The following is a 14,598-nucleotide window of genomic DNA, read 5'->3' as shown; positions in this document are numbered from 1 at the left end:
GTGTGTGTGTGTGTGTGTGTGTGTGTGTGTGTGTGTGNGTGTGTCGGGGGGGGTTAGGGTGAAATGCTTCTTTTTGTGGTTGTTGTTGTTCTTTGTTAACCTTTCTATTTCCTTTTGTATTTTCTCTCGGTATCTTCCTCCCACTGTCTCTGTCTCTGTCTGTGCCTGTGCCTGTGTGGCTGCCTTTGGGGTGCCGGGAAGGAGAGGTTTAGAGATGCTGAGGCGCTCAAGTGGCTACCTTGTGGCGCTGGCGGCGAGGGCCAAGCCACCGTCGAGCGTGGTCGCGAACGAAGCGGGGGATGCGACGGGGCCGGAGCAGCTCTCGAGGTACGTCCCCACGTCGTCGGAGGCGCCTGAGCTTCTGCAGCCGTACGTGGAACCGACACCGTTTGTTAGCGCACGGCGTCTTCAAGTTTTTCTGGCCTCGATGGGCATTGGCGCCACCACCGTCTGGGTTGTCTACTATCTCCTCAGCAAATCCATGAGCAACAGTCATGAGGAAGAGGAGCGGTACGTGCAGCGCGTGGTGGAATCCAACCGCCTGGCAATGGCCGACCCGGAGAGTCTTATTCCCGACTTTACGGCCCCAAGTTCGTTCAATGAGCTGAAGGAAAAGATACAGCAGCATCAGCGCGAGCTGGAGCGTCAGCAGGCGCAGATAAACCGGGACACCATTATGCTTCATAAGGAGGTCGTGTTCCGGATGAAGGTTTGGTGGAATGCTTCTCTTACGAATATACAAGAGGCCTTCGATCGCCTTGGTGACGCGATTCAAAGTCGCAAAGAACGCGTCGCGGAGAGCCACATCAAAAGCCTATTAGAAGAGGCGGGGTATGATTTAGTGAAGCTGCGCAGCGGAAACACACATATCTGGTAGGCGGATTGTGCGCGGGCAACGCCCTCCGTGAGGAAACACACACGCACACACACCATGAGCGCGATGGAGATATCGAGAGGGAGTTGTAGGAGTGAGAGTGGAGGTTCAAATGAAACAACAAGGAATAAAAGAAAAAAAAAACAAGAGCAAGTGGGGGGTGCAAGAGGGAATTATGGTCCTTGTTACTGGATTACCGCGAGTTTGACGGCGCCAGTTCACATGCAAGTTTTCTCCTTTGTGCGCGGGCTTGCCCGCCACCACCAGAAATGGCGGCGAGTTGAAACTGCAGCTGCTACTAATTTAGTTTTTGTGCCGGATTCTCTCTCACTCTATCTATCCCTCTCACACACACGCACACACGCTTCATCTTTTGCTTTTGTTGTTGGTTCCCCCACCCCAATAGCGACCTCTAAGACGACCCATTGTGTATATGTTTGGCTACCCAATGGTGAGTAGTTAAAATGCTTCCGGACAGTACTCTACATATGTGGAGCTATTCCCTCCCCCTTTACGCCCTATGTTCTCCTTTCCTTTTCCTCGCCCTATTTCTCTCCCCCACTATTTTTTTTTGTACTTTCCCCTTGAGTGAAGAATGGGCTTACAATGTTGACCTTGCTCAAACGCGACTGCATTCTGGAGAAGGGTGATGTGGTCTATGGGGCCCACCGAAGTTAGTGGCGAAACAGGGCGGTGCATCTCGTCTGCGTGCCGGCCATGTTTGCCACCGCGCTAAGTTTTGTTTGGCGGATTAAACTGCCACCGTCGGCGGATGTGTCTCAGGTCGCCGTTGATCCATGCACTGGATCCTTTGCTTTAATGGGGGCCTGCCGTTGGAACCCCATGCGCCTTCGTCCTCGCGGGGATGGGGCACGTTGCTTTGCACCGCGTGCAGTCGAGGCCGAAGCTTTCACCGGCAATGCCTCTGGCGGGGTGGTGCCTTGTGCGGTTGGTGGTCCTCTTTTGCGGATACAAACTAGAACTGAGGGGAGAAGAGGGGGAGGGGGGGGGGTGATGAACGCGCAGGGGCGTAAGTTGCGGGCTAGCTTGGACGCAACGGAACACAACTCCTAAAAACTACACCGCATGGGGGAAAATGTGTTGTTGGTTTTTTTTGTTTCTTACATTACAGCTTATGTATGTCCATATAATTTTAACCGAAGCATTTGCGCAAATACGCAAGTACTAAATGTTGAAGTATAAATTTTTTTGTTTTTTTTCTTTGGTTGTGTTCCTGCGGAACTTAGTGGTTAGTGCTCTTTTTTTTTATTGCTATTGCTATTCTTATTCACTTTCTCTTGAAGGGGAGACTGGGGGGTGGTTCTTGACTTGCAGCGTGGAATTGCGTTTGCATGTCTCTCTGTGTAAATCGTATCTGGAGTTCATTTGCGTTCATGACAAGATACATGGAGGGCTGTTTTGCCCTGACTCTCACTCCTGCTCTATCCGCTTCGCTGCTCTGTCACATGGCGAGGGCCAAAAAGTAGGCCTGCGTAGAGGTTGCTGCGCTGGATGGATGCGACGTCGCTGCCGCCAACATGCGGTGAGGTAACAGAGATACCAGGCACCCCGTCTGTCGGGTGTGTGGCGGTTCTGCAGTATGGGATGGGAAACATTGCCGGCTTTTCTTGTTGCGTCATCGCTGCAAAGGAGGAGGTGTATCTATTGGGGCCGGACCTGAGCATGCGTGATGGCTCCCTTACGTCAGTGCGACTGTGGCGGCCTTATATGGAGGCGAAAATGGCTCGAGTGAACTCACTCGTGGCGTTTCTTTTGTGTCCGGCGGCGCAAGAGGCGCGTACCATTTCCCATGGGCAGAAGGATTGCGCACAAGCCGATGAGGCATGTGCTGTGGTTGCGTGGGAGGACGATGATGGACAGCAGCAGCATCTCACGGCTCTTTTTTTCCCACTATTGCGGGCCCTTACCGCCCCAAAGAATGCTCCTGTTAAGTCCTTTGAGACGTCATTTCTTCATGAACGAAACCAGCAGCGTGTGTTGCGTCTTTTTTATCATCCACTATTTGTTAACGGCTCCTGCAAGGGCAAACATGTCGTGCTTTGCAGTGGCTACGATGAAAGCGTGCGGAAAGATGCTTGTCTTACGCCTAGTGAGGAGCGCCACCGCCACATTCTTACCCCAGGAGACCCACGTGGGGTTTTACCAGGGATGCTCTCTTTCCTTCTCTGTAACGCGGTGGCAGAGAACAACGTCTGCGGGTGGGACGTCGTGTGGACCACCAAGGCCCCCGCATGGGTTGCGCCGTGGATGGTGCAGCTTCCCTCCGATGGTGTTGTCTGTGCTCTTGCGGTTCAGCAGGAGGGGTCCTCGGTTGTTGCGGCGGCTGGAACAACAAATGGCCGCGTACATCTTCTCCATGCGGACGGCAACCATGTTTCCCATCGCTTTGGCGGCCCCATTGCGGATCTGGCCTTTGTGAACACGCTGTGTAACAAAGCGGAGGAGCGGTATCGTATTGGGGCGGTCACGGAGTTGTTGCAGCGGCAGGAGACAAGGACGTCCTTGGAGCTGAAGAACACTTCAGATGCAGACGCGGAAGTCGATGCGCCGACATGCCTTGTTCTTCTTGACAGCTTGGGCCGCGTTATTGTTCTCCGGGACTTCACCGGGGGGAAGAAGTCCGTACAAGTTGTTCCGGATGTTCAGCAGTTCATCACGCTCGCCGAGCAGCGGGCCCCTTGCCCAAGCAGCGGCAGCTTTGCCACCGAGGCGACTGCTGGTGGACGCCGAGTCACCGTAAGCTCAAAGAGGTTTTTTGACATCTCCTCCCTCCGCCTCGTCTTCAACCGCCGAAAGCCGAAGGAGGAGGTCCAAGGCGAACTACACGAGAACATGGCGGACCCCGCATTTGTGCAAGAACGTGATGCGGGCAGTCCACCAGAGCGTGAGAGTGGCGTGATTGCGGGTCACATTTTAAGTCGTGGCCTCCTCAGCCTTGCGTCTCTGCCCGGGCCACGGAGCTGTGCGGAGCTGGTGGTGAGCACCATGGGTCAGTCCATCGTCTCCATCCCATTCGACCAAAATGAGGGCACCTTTTCAATTGCAGGATTCATTGAGGCTCCGGAAGCGATGTTTTTCATTGGGTTTGTTGATTTCTTTAACACGGGGGTGACGGAAATGGTGATGGCCGGGATGCACCACGTGTTGGTTGCAAGGCGATCGCGTCACCAACAGAAAGCAAAGGCGGCCCTGCTGCTGCGGCTGTTTGCAAGGCAAAGGCTGCGGAAATTAGCATCGGGGGATGCATTCTTGAGGGACTGACGAGTCCATGCGACGGCAAAGAGAAGCGCGGTGGCAAAAAGAAAGTGTGAAAGCAACAGCAACAGCACGGCGGCGTCGTTTTTGGCCCGCTGCAGCAGCGTGACTATCACATCCATGCAAGCACGCATGCCAGGATATCCCGCTCACCCGCCGTTCTAACTTTTCTGTGGTGTCTCACGTTTTATGTGCTTCTTTGTTCTTTTTTTATGCACCACGCAATGTGATCACTGCCCTTAGGTGGCTGTCGGTGGGCGGGGGGGGGGTGAACCTCTGAATAAGCCTCTCGCGGTTTTCGCTCTCCGACCTTTTTCCCTCCCATTGCTTCGTGGGGAGCGAGGAAAATATGTTGCTCTTCCTGTTTTAGTTTTGTTTATTTCCTTTTGTTCGCCTCCATTTTTCTGGCTGCATGGCTGTTCCTTTTTTTGAATGCTGGGCGAGCGGGGTGAGTGGGGGCGGGCGTCAACGGCAGGTCTCTCTCTGAGACACATGCTGGCGTGGCGGTAGCAAGCGCGGGAGCCTTTCATGTCAAGCCAAACTCGGAAGCCAAGATTCGCTCGGCGGAGGCTTCGGCTTCTCGCCTCATGTATCGTTGTGGCGACCATGTTTGTCTTTGTCACACTGGCCCTCGGCTATGCGACGGAATTTCCTGAGGCGGCGGCGGATCCAGGAGGCACCTCGGCCGCGGAGCAGCGGCAGACAACTGTGGCTGGGCCGGTACGACCAGCGTGGAAAGTGTCACTGGAAATGGAGCATGCGCAGATAAAGACAAGGGCAAGCATAGAACGTTTTGCGGAGAGCCTGGCCAATTTACGCGAAGAGTTACCGAATATCAAAAGTCTGAATAAGAGTTGTCACTTTGCCTACCCACTAAACAGACAAATCACGCGATTTGAGTACAAGAGTAAGCGTGTGCGGGTAAAGCGTAGTCTAACCCCAGTGGCATTTTTCAATGCACTTCAGCAGGAAGCCGAGGGTAGGGTGTTTCTCTTCTCGGACCCACTTCCATGGATTGTGAAGCAGACACCTCTGGTCCTGTCGCCTTTGTTTGATGTCGGGAAAAGGTTTGGTCGATGGAGAGCATTTTTTCGATCCTCCTTGCCTACTAAAATTCTTGGCCAGGCACGCTCTAGCAGGAGTGATGGGGAGTGGACTTTACCGCTGGATGGGGAGTACAGTGATAGTCAATTTTTGCGGCCACAGCCCCCGTTGTACGCGGTCGTTTTTCCTAACGCTGTGGTCTCCAACAGCTACGTTATCACGTGCCGTGGAAGCGTGTACACGAGTGGAGGCTGTCTGAGTCGTTGGTATCTACCAGAAATTAAAAGCACAGGGCAACTGGACTGGCGTGGCGTTGTCGTGGCGCTCTGCGATGAGTGGTGCAAGGGATACTACCACTTTACACATGAGCATTTGACGCGTTTGGCGCTTGTGCATAAAATATTACTTGAACGCGATGACGCGGTGCTGGTGTTGTATACCTCCACGAAAAAATTTCACCGGCAGTGGTTAATCGATGTTCTTGGCATTCCCTCGCACCGTGTCTTGCATGGGACGCTTCCCGTGCATGGGCATTTGGTTCTCTACCCCATTCCAAATGGCTGTGGGACGTCGTTTACACACTTGACTTACGCGCTACGTGACATTGTCTTTGCGCGACTGCATTTGCTGCCTCCTCTTCCTGCCAAAAAGCGTAAGCTTCGACTTTTGTTTGCCGAACGCGCCAGGCTATCACGGATGCCGTCAAATTACTACCAGCTGAAGCAGCAGCTCCTGGAAGACTACGGCGCCTCCTTTGAAGTTAGTGCATTTTCCGACAAGTTGCATGTGGCAGAGCAAATACGCTGCTTTTACGAGGCGGACGTAGTTGTTGGCCCGCACGGCTCCAACCTCGCCAACGCAATGTGGATGCGTCACGGCACACATTTGATAGAATTTATTTCTTACATATACGCCAACATGTGTTATCACACGACAGCGAGCAGCATTAATGTGACGTACCATGCCATCTTTCATAATGCCGGGAAGGACGGGAAATATTTTCTCTCATACGATGAGCTGAGGCGTCACATCACCTATGCGGTGGAGGCGCTGCTCAAGTCCCGTCGAGGATCCTCTCTATTTTCCTTCTTGCAATGTGTGTGTGTGTGCGTTGTTGTTGTTGTTGTTGTTGTTGTTGTTGTTGTTGTTGTGTGTGTGTGTGTGTGTGTGTGTGTGTTTCCGTTGCTTTCCATTGTTGTGTCTTGCGATTGTTTCTCTCGTCGCCACAAGCGGAGGCGCTGCCCGTAGATGAAGAGGCTCTCGGGCTCCAGGCACAAGAAGTTTTCGCAGGAAAATGTTGACCACCTCTGCCAGGAGGTGCAGCGGATGGAGGACTCCCAGCTGTTCTACCCCCTCGTCTTCGTGGAGGCCCTGCGAGAGCTGGCGGAGGTCCTCATCTGGAGCGACAAGAACGCCGAGGCCGTCTTTGACAGCTTTCTGGAGCGACGCATGATGAGCACCTTCGAGCGCATCGTGACGAACGCGGAATTTCCCTCCGCGGTGAAGGTGCAGGCCATACAATGTATCATCATGTTGCTGCAAAACCTCACGCGAAAGTCATCGATATACTTTATTTGCAGCAACAACCACCTGAACAGAATTATATCAATCTCCATCGACGAAACCGACGACGAACTCCTCTCAATTTACGTCTCCTTCCTAAAGTCTTTGGCGCTCCGCTTGAACGACGACACGGTGCAATTTTTCTTCGAGCGAGAAACACGTGCCTTTCCGCTCTTTGACAGGGCGTCTAAGCTTCTTGCTGCGCCGGATCGCATGGTCCGCGCTGCGGCAAGGCAGGTTGTCATTAGCGTCGCCCAGCTCCATGAACAAGCCATTACGCTCTTTCTTGAAGACGCGCTGCGTGAGGTATTTAACGTGATATCGGCACTTTTGTGGTCGCAAATACAAGACCTTGCAGATGCAGTCGCGGAGTACGGCAATGTAGAGTGTCACTGTGATAAACCTTTGCGCCCCACAACGATTTCTGCCCTTAGTGATCGCTTAGAAGATATCGTGGATGACTTGTTTTACATTAACGACCTTTTTGCGGTGCCGCATACTTTTGTTACCCCCTGCTTGGGGCGTGTCCTTAACGAAGTCGTCATTCAACCGTTGTTGCGAATGCTCGAGAATCCGTTTCGTGGCGTTTGCTGTTTTGTCGCAACCTCGTCTTTTCGCACATGCGTTTCCGCGTCGGTTTCGCTTTCTGTGCTCACGCGATGGGTATTGTTAAATAAAGCGGAGCAGCTTCAGCGTGTGTTTAAAGAGGGGCTTTTAAATGCCGCTGATCCCCGGGGCACAGTGCTTGGGCGCTTGCTGAAGAGCCAGTGCGCCGAGGTCCTTTCGGGGGCTGTCTTGCTGCTGAATGCCATGGTCCTCTCTGGGCTCATTGAAAGGGGGACGAAGGAGGGAGACGGTGGTCCCACCGCCGGCGGCAACGAGGATGCCTTGCGGGAAGCGTCGGAAGAGGCGTGGGCGCCCGCGGTGACCGACATTTTCCATGGGGACTGGAGCATCGAGCACCCATGCAGCGAAACGCCTCCTCCACCACTTGAAGCATGTCCAACGGTCTCGTGCGAGGCATTTTTGCAGCGCACTTGCCAACACGTGCGGCAAAAGGGGATGTGGTGGTGGTGCGAGGGCCTCGCGTCGGCTCTTTACCACTTTATCACGCGCCCTGCTTGCACTCGCCTGTCCGTTTTTGATGTGGCCCTCCGTGTTCTCATGGACTTTGCGCATGGTGGGCGCGAAAGTGCTTTTCTGTTAAACGAGCTCTTGCGCCTTTGCCTGTCTGTCGTTGTGCGTCGGGCGGTGGCCTGCGCTGAGCCCTTGGCGTTGCGAAAAAATGCCACTGCCAGTCCTGCGTCGGTGTCGGCTGCTGCTGCTGCTGCCTGCACTACAACTGCGACTACTGGTGCTACATCCACTGTTACCGCAGCCAAGACGAAGGACAACGACAAGGGCAGCGGTCGGTGGCTGCGGTCGCCCTACGAACTGCTCTTTCTCAAACTGGAGCATGCGGCTAGGGAATTTGACCCGTCGGTGGAGAAGCAGCGCGCCAGTTTAAGTAAGGAGGCGAGTCTCTTGCTGCCACTTTTCCCCGGGCTTGAGTTTATTAAAACTGAAAGGGCGAAGGAAACCGATGACAGCCCAGTGGCCAGCTGGGAGGTTGTGCCTCACCACGCCCAAGAGTACGTCGCGATGCAAACGAGCATTGCGGCGGTGGTTCCACATCGGCTTCGTGCCGCTTTGGACCATTTGGAGGAGGAGCATAGTGAGCTTTGGATGTGGTTAACTGTTCGCCATTACGCCCACCGCATGTTTGGTGAGGAAGATGGTTTTCGGCGTGCACTCCGCGGTTATGGTGTTCGCCACCATGTGGGAACAACTGTGCGTCTCCCACAGCATGAGCAGGTGTGGTTTCGCTGCGAATTTGTGAAGGGTCGCCTTCTGTTCAGCGCGTCATCGCCAAAAGTGGCTGCGGGCACACCGATGTACATGCTTTTGTTGGACAAAGAGGTTCTTTTTCTTGATGCGGGCGACGCGCTGCTGTCTATGTATCGTGGGGCCCCTCTCCATGTTATCTTTGCCCTGCAGCTGATATACGTGCAGGCGCTGGTGTCGCAGCCTCCGTTTAGCGTCATAGTTTCCCATGTGCACCCTGTCTCACCCCTTCAGCTCCACGTTGTGTTTCGGCACCGAGGAGAAGCAGCGGCCGCCGCAAGCATGCTGACGGAGCTTTCTTCTTTGTGCCGCTCTAGCGGAGCTGCACTCGTCGGTCGTGCACTCCACCAAGATGGATATCTGCCTCTGACGGACACAAAGGTTTCGGACTCAGAGATAAATTTCTCTGCCAGTTTGAAACAAAGTTGAACTTTTCTGTGCTCTTCACCCCCCTCGGGTTCACTTGGCTTTGTATGGGCGGTGGTGTTTGATTTTGCTACTATCTGTTACTTGTCTGCGTGTGCCTTCTGCTGCTTGGGCGCTTCTGTGTTTTCTACTAGTTCCTCCTCTCGCGTCACGTGCCCGCCGCTCTTGCGGTCCGGTAGATGGGCGGGCCTCGAAGGGCAGCCGCCGGGTTGAGTTCCCTGTGGATTTTGGCTGTTGGTCCTCCCCTTCCTCCTCCTCCTCCTCCCACTTGTTTCCTGCCGCCCTTGCGTCACACCACAAAAGAGACCGAAGTAAAACAGAGGGCAAAAACAAAAACAAAAATCAAAGGAAAAAAAAGCATCAGCAGAAACAGAAACAGAGACAACCAGTCACCGCAAGCAATTTGTTAAAGCCGTGGCTGGTGGCTGTGATCGCCTGTGCGTGTTGTTGTTTTTTTTGTGTGTGTGTTTGTTTTTTATTGGGCCAGGTGCGTTTGATCGGCCTCTCTGCGGCGGTGGACGTCAGACTACGCGGGAACGCTTTGGTTCACCAATATCGCAGTGCATGAGGACGACGGAAGCCTTCAAGCGGGGCGAAATTATTTGCCCTGTTTCGGCGGACTACGCGCTCGACGCCGAAGCCCTTGTCCTCCTGGATGGCCGCCGCCTGAAGCACGACGCAGGGTTCAACGCCACCATCGTCAGCCGCTTTCTCATCGCCACGAAAGACCTGCAAGCTGGCGAGGAAGTGTTGGTCAACCTCAACGCTCTGATCTACGAAGTGGAGGATGCGACGGCTTTGCCCCTCACTGGGTTCAAAAAACTCACGGAGGAGGAAAAGCAGCAGCTTTACATGTATGCGGATGAGCATGTGCGGCAGCAAGCGGTTATGGACGGTTTCATTCCAAACCGGAGTGAAGGTGGAATCACCGTGGTGCAAACCCAAAAGTCGCAGCTTGTGCCAGTGTCTCGCGGGGCCCACGAGCCCAGGAGCACGGTGTTCGCTTCCACTGGCGTTTTACTTCCTTTCCCAGTGCGCAGCACAATTGAGCTCCCGGGGGACCAGCACCTGCGTCTCACTGGGGGATCCGAGTTTATCCGCCACTCCTGCCAACCAAACCTGCAGCTTGAGCTCGCTGGGGACTCCATTCGTGGCATCGCCCTCCGATTTATAGAAGAGGGTGAGGAGCTGACATGCAATTACCTTTGTACGGAGTGGGATATTGCAGAACCGTTTCACTGTGCGTGTAACACGGATTCCTGTTATGCATTTATAAGGGGGTTTTGTTACCTAGATGCTGACGAAAAGGCGCGTCTATTGCCAAATGTCAGTGCTGCAATCAAAGAAAAGTACAATGCGCCACTTCCACGTGCAGCTTCTTTGGCATCCATAGAAAAAACAACGGCACTGGCCGTTACCTTTGACGGAAGGGTGGCCGCTCAACGATACATCGCCTCTGGTACAGTGTTAATGAAAGTCGACCGCCTTTGCGTGCGGCCTCGAGAAGCCGTTCTTGACGGTTTACACATTCCACATAGCTGTGACGCAAATGCCGTTCTCTTGGAAGGCCGTTTGACGGCATCTAGGCCACTTCTCGCTGGCGACCCGCTCACACTAAACCTTTCTACCTTGTTTTATGCACTACCGCTTCCCTTTGAATGTCACTGTGGAGCTGTGACCAGTACACACCTTGTTAAGGGGTTTTCGGCGCTGAGTGACGCGGAGAAGAATTCACTGATGTCGTTTGCTGAGCACTCCGTTCTCGTGGAAGCGGTCCGTCATGGACTGCGTGTGCAAAGTTCCAGTCCGTGTGTAAAAATACGAAGACATCCTTTTATGGGGGAGGTGACCTATGCTGCCACTTTTATTCCAAAGGGAAGTCGTGTTTTTCATATGCGGGGTCTTGTTATTCCATTTCCAACGATATATACGGTTTATCTTGGGGACGGCAACCACCTGCTTTTTGCTGACGGCGCACAGTGCCTGGCGCATAGCTGCAACCCCAACACCCGTCTTGTGATAGACGCCGCAAATGGAAAGGCCATGTGTGTGGCAATGCGTGACATCGAGCCTGAAGAGATTGTCTCCTTCAATTATCTGACCTCCGAGTGGGATATGGCATCGCCGTTTAAATGCGGCTGCGGAAGTGCATCCTGCTTTGGCATGATCAAGGGATTTCGTCATCTGGATGAGGAAAGCCAGCTCCGCCTCTGGCCCTATGCAACCAGCGGGGTGAAGTCGCTTTTTGCCCAGTATCGCCGCAGCGCGCTGTCGAACCTTGACACATCTTTGGTCTCCCTCCACGAAGCGTCGGGGGAACTGCGTCTGGCGCGTGACTTGCCCTCTGGTGTGGTTCTTTTTGCTGCCACGACATTTTGTATTGCTGCCGAAGAGGTTGTGCTTGACGATGTGCGACTGAGGCATTCGTGTCGTCCCACGGCTGTCTTCCTGGAGGGACGCGTTGTGCTGTGCCAGGCGTCACTCAGAGGCGAGGCGGTAACACTGAATATCAACCACCTAACCTACGACACCCCGGCCTTTGCGTGTCATTGTGGGGCAGAGAACTGCGTCGGGGAGGTGCGCGGCTTCGCTGGGCTTACGGCGGAGCAACAAAATACGGAGATGGTGTACGTCGATCCACGCGTACGAGCGACGGCGGGGGACAATAAATACTGCGTTCAAAGCACATGTTCATTGGTGGAGGTGAAACCAAATGGGCCTATGGGACAAGCGACATTTGCAAAGGCCGACATTCGGGAAGGGACTCGCTTTTTTAAAGTATCCGGTCTTGTGATTCCCTTTGCCACAATCTACACGATCCTCTTGGATGAAAACCAGCATCTTCTTTTTGCCGATGGGGCACAGTGCTTGGCACACAGCTGTAATCCAAATGTTCGTGTCATCATAGACAGTACGGGGAAAAAATTGAATGTCTTGCCCTTCGGAGCATCTGCAAGGGTGAACTTGTCTCCTTCAACTACCTCACCACAGAGTGGGAGATGCAAACGCCGTTCACCTGCCTCTGTGGGGCACCGCAGTGTTACCGTGAAATACGAGGCTTTAAGTACCTGGAGGATGAAGCACGACAACGGCTATGGGGGATGGCCACACCAGCAATCAGATCTCTGGTAACCACCACAACTGGGGTAGATGCGTGGGTTCAGCTTGCATCTGCGCGTCTTTTCGTCAGCGGCACCGGTGTGCTGCACGTGGCGGAGGATATGAAGGAGGGCATTGTTCTGATGAAAGTTGCATGCATGGAAATTGTCAAGGGAGGCGTCTCGCTTGATGGGGTTCGTCTCCGTCACCATTGCGCACCTACTGCAGCCGTCATCGAAAACCGAGTCGTTTTGATTTCTGCCGTTTCTGCTGGAGATGAAGTCAATGTGGATTTGAATTGTTTGAGTTATTTGCTCCCAGAGGCGGTTAGGTGCAATTGCAGTGAATTCAGCAGCCCACATCTTATTCGCGGATTTATGTGGTTGCCGGAGGAGAAGAAATCAGCTTGTATGACTTTCACTGAGCCTAGTGTGCGTGCCGCAGCTCTGAAAGATGGTTGCAGCATAGGAAGTGACTGCCGATTCATTAAAGTGTGCGAGGGTGGCACTGGCTTGGAGGCACACGCCACCGTGAGCATACCCGCTGGCACGCGGTTTATGACCGTTCAAGGCCTCTGCTTGCCGTTTCAGACTGCCAGCACAGTACAGCTGGCGGAGGGAAAGCATCTGCTACTCAATGGGGGGGCGCAGTTTGTTTCCCATAGCTGTGATCCAAATACACGCATTAGAGTGGATGCGGTAAATAACAAAATCGAGTTTGAGGCCCTGCACGACATTGAGGTTGGGGAACGTGTGACCTTCAACTACGTTGCCGTGGAATGGGACCTGCACGCCCCATTCCGCTGTCTCTGTCACAGTCCTAACTGTTTACATGACATTCGCGGATTTAAGTACTTGTCTAGCGCACAGCGGTCGGCGCTTCGAGGGCAGCTGACGCCTGCTCTGCGTCAGCTGGCGGGTTCTCACGCCGTTGTGCGGCTACCACCCAACGTGGGGGCCAACGCCGCGGGGAGGTTGCAGGTGACATGCGCCGTAAACCGCGGTACCGTGCTTTTGGAAGGCACAGACGTGGATATTCAGCCAACGCAGGTCTCCCTCGGGGGAGACGCTTACGTCATCCGACACGAGGAAGATGCCACAACCGTGTTTGTCGAAGGTCGCTTCATCACCACGCGCACCATGGAGGAAGGAGAATTTCTGACCGTTGATATGAACTTGTTTGTGTACGACATGGTGGCCCTTTTCCCACATGCATTTGTGGAGGGGTGCCGGGGCTTTCGTCACCTCCCAGACGCTACAAGGCAGAGCAAGTTATACTTGTGTGAGCCGCCAGTGCGTGCGCAGGCCATGCAGGATGGCTGGATTGTCAGATCGTCGTCGTCGCTCATCGAAGTTCGTCGAAACGGGGAAATGGGGCAAACCGCATATGCAGCCAGAAATATTGCTGCTGGTGAACTGTTGTTTCACTGCACGGGGGTCGTTGTACCTTTTCCCACAATGTACACCATCTGCGTCGGCGAGAGCAAACATCTTTTATTTGGAGATGCCGCCGAATGCATTGCTCACCACTGTGACCCGAATTTACAAGTGGTGGTGCGTGAAGAAAGCGAAACTCTTGATTTTGTGGCACTTCGAGCCATAACAGTAGGAGAGATGCTAAACTTTAATTACTGCACCACAGAATGGGTCATGAATTCCTCATTTGTGTGTCTATGTGGCTCAGTCCACTGCGCGGGCACTATACGTGGCTTTGTCAACCTGAAGGAAGTAGACCGCCAGCGCCTCTGGCCAATTACAAGTCCCGTGGTCAAGCGGTATGTCAGCAGGGAGAGTTAGTGAGTGCATATTGGAAATATTGCAAGCTTTTCCTTGTTATTTGCTGCGTATATTGCCCTGTTTTTTATAGGTTTATATTTAAACTTAAAGGAACTTTGCTAGAGGCTTCTACAAATAATGTTCGACACGATGGGGCCAAGTAGGTGGTAGCGCGCCTTGGTTAACTGCGTTGTGCGTTGACTGATTACATGCTTCTTTTGTTTCTTTCTTTGCAGCGAAAGCCGCATTGGAGGGAGGCGCAATGGATCTTTTTTCTTTTCCTTCTTCTTTCTCCCCCACGACTTCGAACACCATTCACGCGGAGGGGCGTCCGGCGGTTGGGCGCCCTCCCTCTACACACACACGCCGCCACTTTGTGCGTTCGCGGCGCGAGACTGGCTCCCATCGCCGTGCCCCGTTTGCAACCGTTTACGTGTTGTGCTTCTGCTTGCTAACCCCCCGCCAAATCGAGGGACGTCGGGCGGAGACTGAAACAAGCTGTCCCCTCCCACCGTTGTATTCGTTCGCCTCGTAGGAATTGGAGGGGGACGCGCAGGGCCCCATTCAGGCGTAAATTTTTTGTTGTTGTTGATTTTTTTAACTATCCTGTTTTGGTTGTTGTTGTGTGGCCTCACAACACTGTTGCAAGGCGCATGC

General features: G+C 53.7%; 7 protein-coding genes across 7 annotated transcripts, besides 6 other annotated features; all 7 read left to right on the top strand.

Moving 5' to 3' along the window:
• Window positions 1-44: a microsatellite.
• A 23-nt stretch (window positions 45-67) lies between these two features.
• Window positions 68-97: a microsatellite.
• A 27-nt stretch (window positions 98-124) lies between these two features.
• Window positions 125-188: a microsatellite.
• A 26-nt stretch (window positions 189-214) lies between these two features.
• Window positions 215-877, top strand: Tco025E_04204 (uncharacterized protein; the record flags this gene model as incomplete). Its single annotated transcript, XM_029371116.1, has 1 exon — window positions 215-877. One exon carries the CDS (start codon window positions 215-217, stop codon window positions 875-877), a length of 663 nt encoding a protein of 220 aa, XP_029228774.1.
• A 714-nt stretch (window positions 878-1,591) lies between these two features.
• Tco025E_04203 (uncharacterized protein) lies at window positions 1,592-1,948 on the top strand (the record flags this gene model as incomplete). Its single annotated transcript, XM_029371115.1, has 1 exon — window positions 1,592-1,948. The coding sequence occupies one exon, from the start codon at window positions 1,592-1,594 to the stop codon at window positions 1,946-1,948; it is 357 nt and encodes a 118-aa protein (XP_029228773.1).
• A 438-nt stretch (window positions 1,949-2,386) lies between these two features.
• Window positions 2,387-4,156, top strand: Tco025E_04202 (uncharacterized protein; the record flags this gene model as incomplete). The annotated part of the gene is made up of 1 exon (XM_029371114.1): window positions 2,387-4,156. The coding sequence occupies one exon, from the start codon at window positions 2,387-2,389 to the stop codon at window positions 4,154-4,156; it is 1,770 nt and encodes a 589-aa protein (XP_029228772.1).
• Window positions 4,157-4,678: 522 nt separating this feature from the next.
• Tco025E_04201 (glycosyltransferase) lies at window positions 4,679-6,442 on the top strand (the record flags this gene model as incomplete). The annotated part of the gene is made up of 1 exon (XM_029371113.1): window positions 4,679-6,442. The coding sequence occupies one exon, from the start codon at window positions 4,679-4,681 to the stop codon at window positions 6,440-6,442; it is 1,764 nt and encodes a 587-aa protein (XP_029228771.1).
• On the top strand, window positions 6,443-9,070 carry Tco025E_04200 (uncharacterized protein; the record flags this gene model as incomplete). Its single annotated transcript, XM_029371112.1, has 1 exon — window positions 6,443-9,070. The coding sequence occupies one exon, from the start codon at window positions 6,443-6,445 to the stop codon at window positions 9,068-9,070; it is 2,628 nt and encodes an 875-aa protein (XP_029228770.1).
• Window positions 9,071-9,305: 235 nt separating this feature from the next.
• Window positions 9,306-9,332: a microsatellite.
• A 60-nt stretch (window positions 9,333-9,392) lies between these two features.
• Window positions 9,393-9,424: a microsatellite.
• A 207-nt stretch (window positions 9,425-9,631) lies between these two features.
• Window positions 9,632-12,199, top strand: Tco025E_04199 (methyltransferase; the record flags this gene model as incomplete). The annotated part of the gene is made up of 1 exon (XM_029371111.1): window positions 9,632-12,199. One exon carries the CDS (start codon window positions 9,632-9,634, stop codon window positions 12,197-12,199), a length of 2,568 nt encoding a protein of 855 aa, XP_029228769.1.
• Window positions 12,200-12,288: 89 nt separating this feature from the next.
• Window positions 12,289-13,962, top strand: Tco025E_04198 (methyltransferase; the record flags this gene model as incomplete). Its single annotated transcript, XM_029371110.1, has 1 exon — window positions 12,289-13,962. One exon carries the CDS (start codon window positions 12,289-12,291, stop codon window positions 13,960-13,962), a length of 1,674 nt encoding a protein of 557 aa, XP_029228768.1.
• Window positions 13,963-14,517: 555 nt separating this feature from the next.
• Window positions 14,518-14,566: a microsatellite.
• Between the last annotated feature and the right edge of the window lie 32 nt (window positions 14,567-14,598).

The sequence above is a fragment of the Trypanosoma conorhini genome (assembly GCF_003719485.1).
Source record: "Trypanosoma conorhini strain 025E chromosome Unknown Tco_14.4_contig_00209, whole genome shotgun sequence".
In the NCBI taxonomy this organism is placed as follows: Eukaryota; Euglenozoa; class Kinetoplastea; order Trypanosomatida; family Trypanosomatidae; genus Trypanosoma; species Trypanosoma conorhini.
The sequence above is the reverse complement of the archived record's forward strand: the minus strand, read 5'-3'. Positions and strand labels throughout refer to the sequence as shown.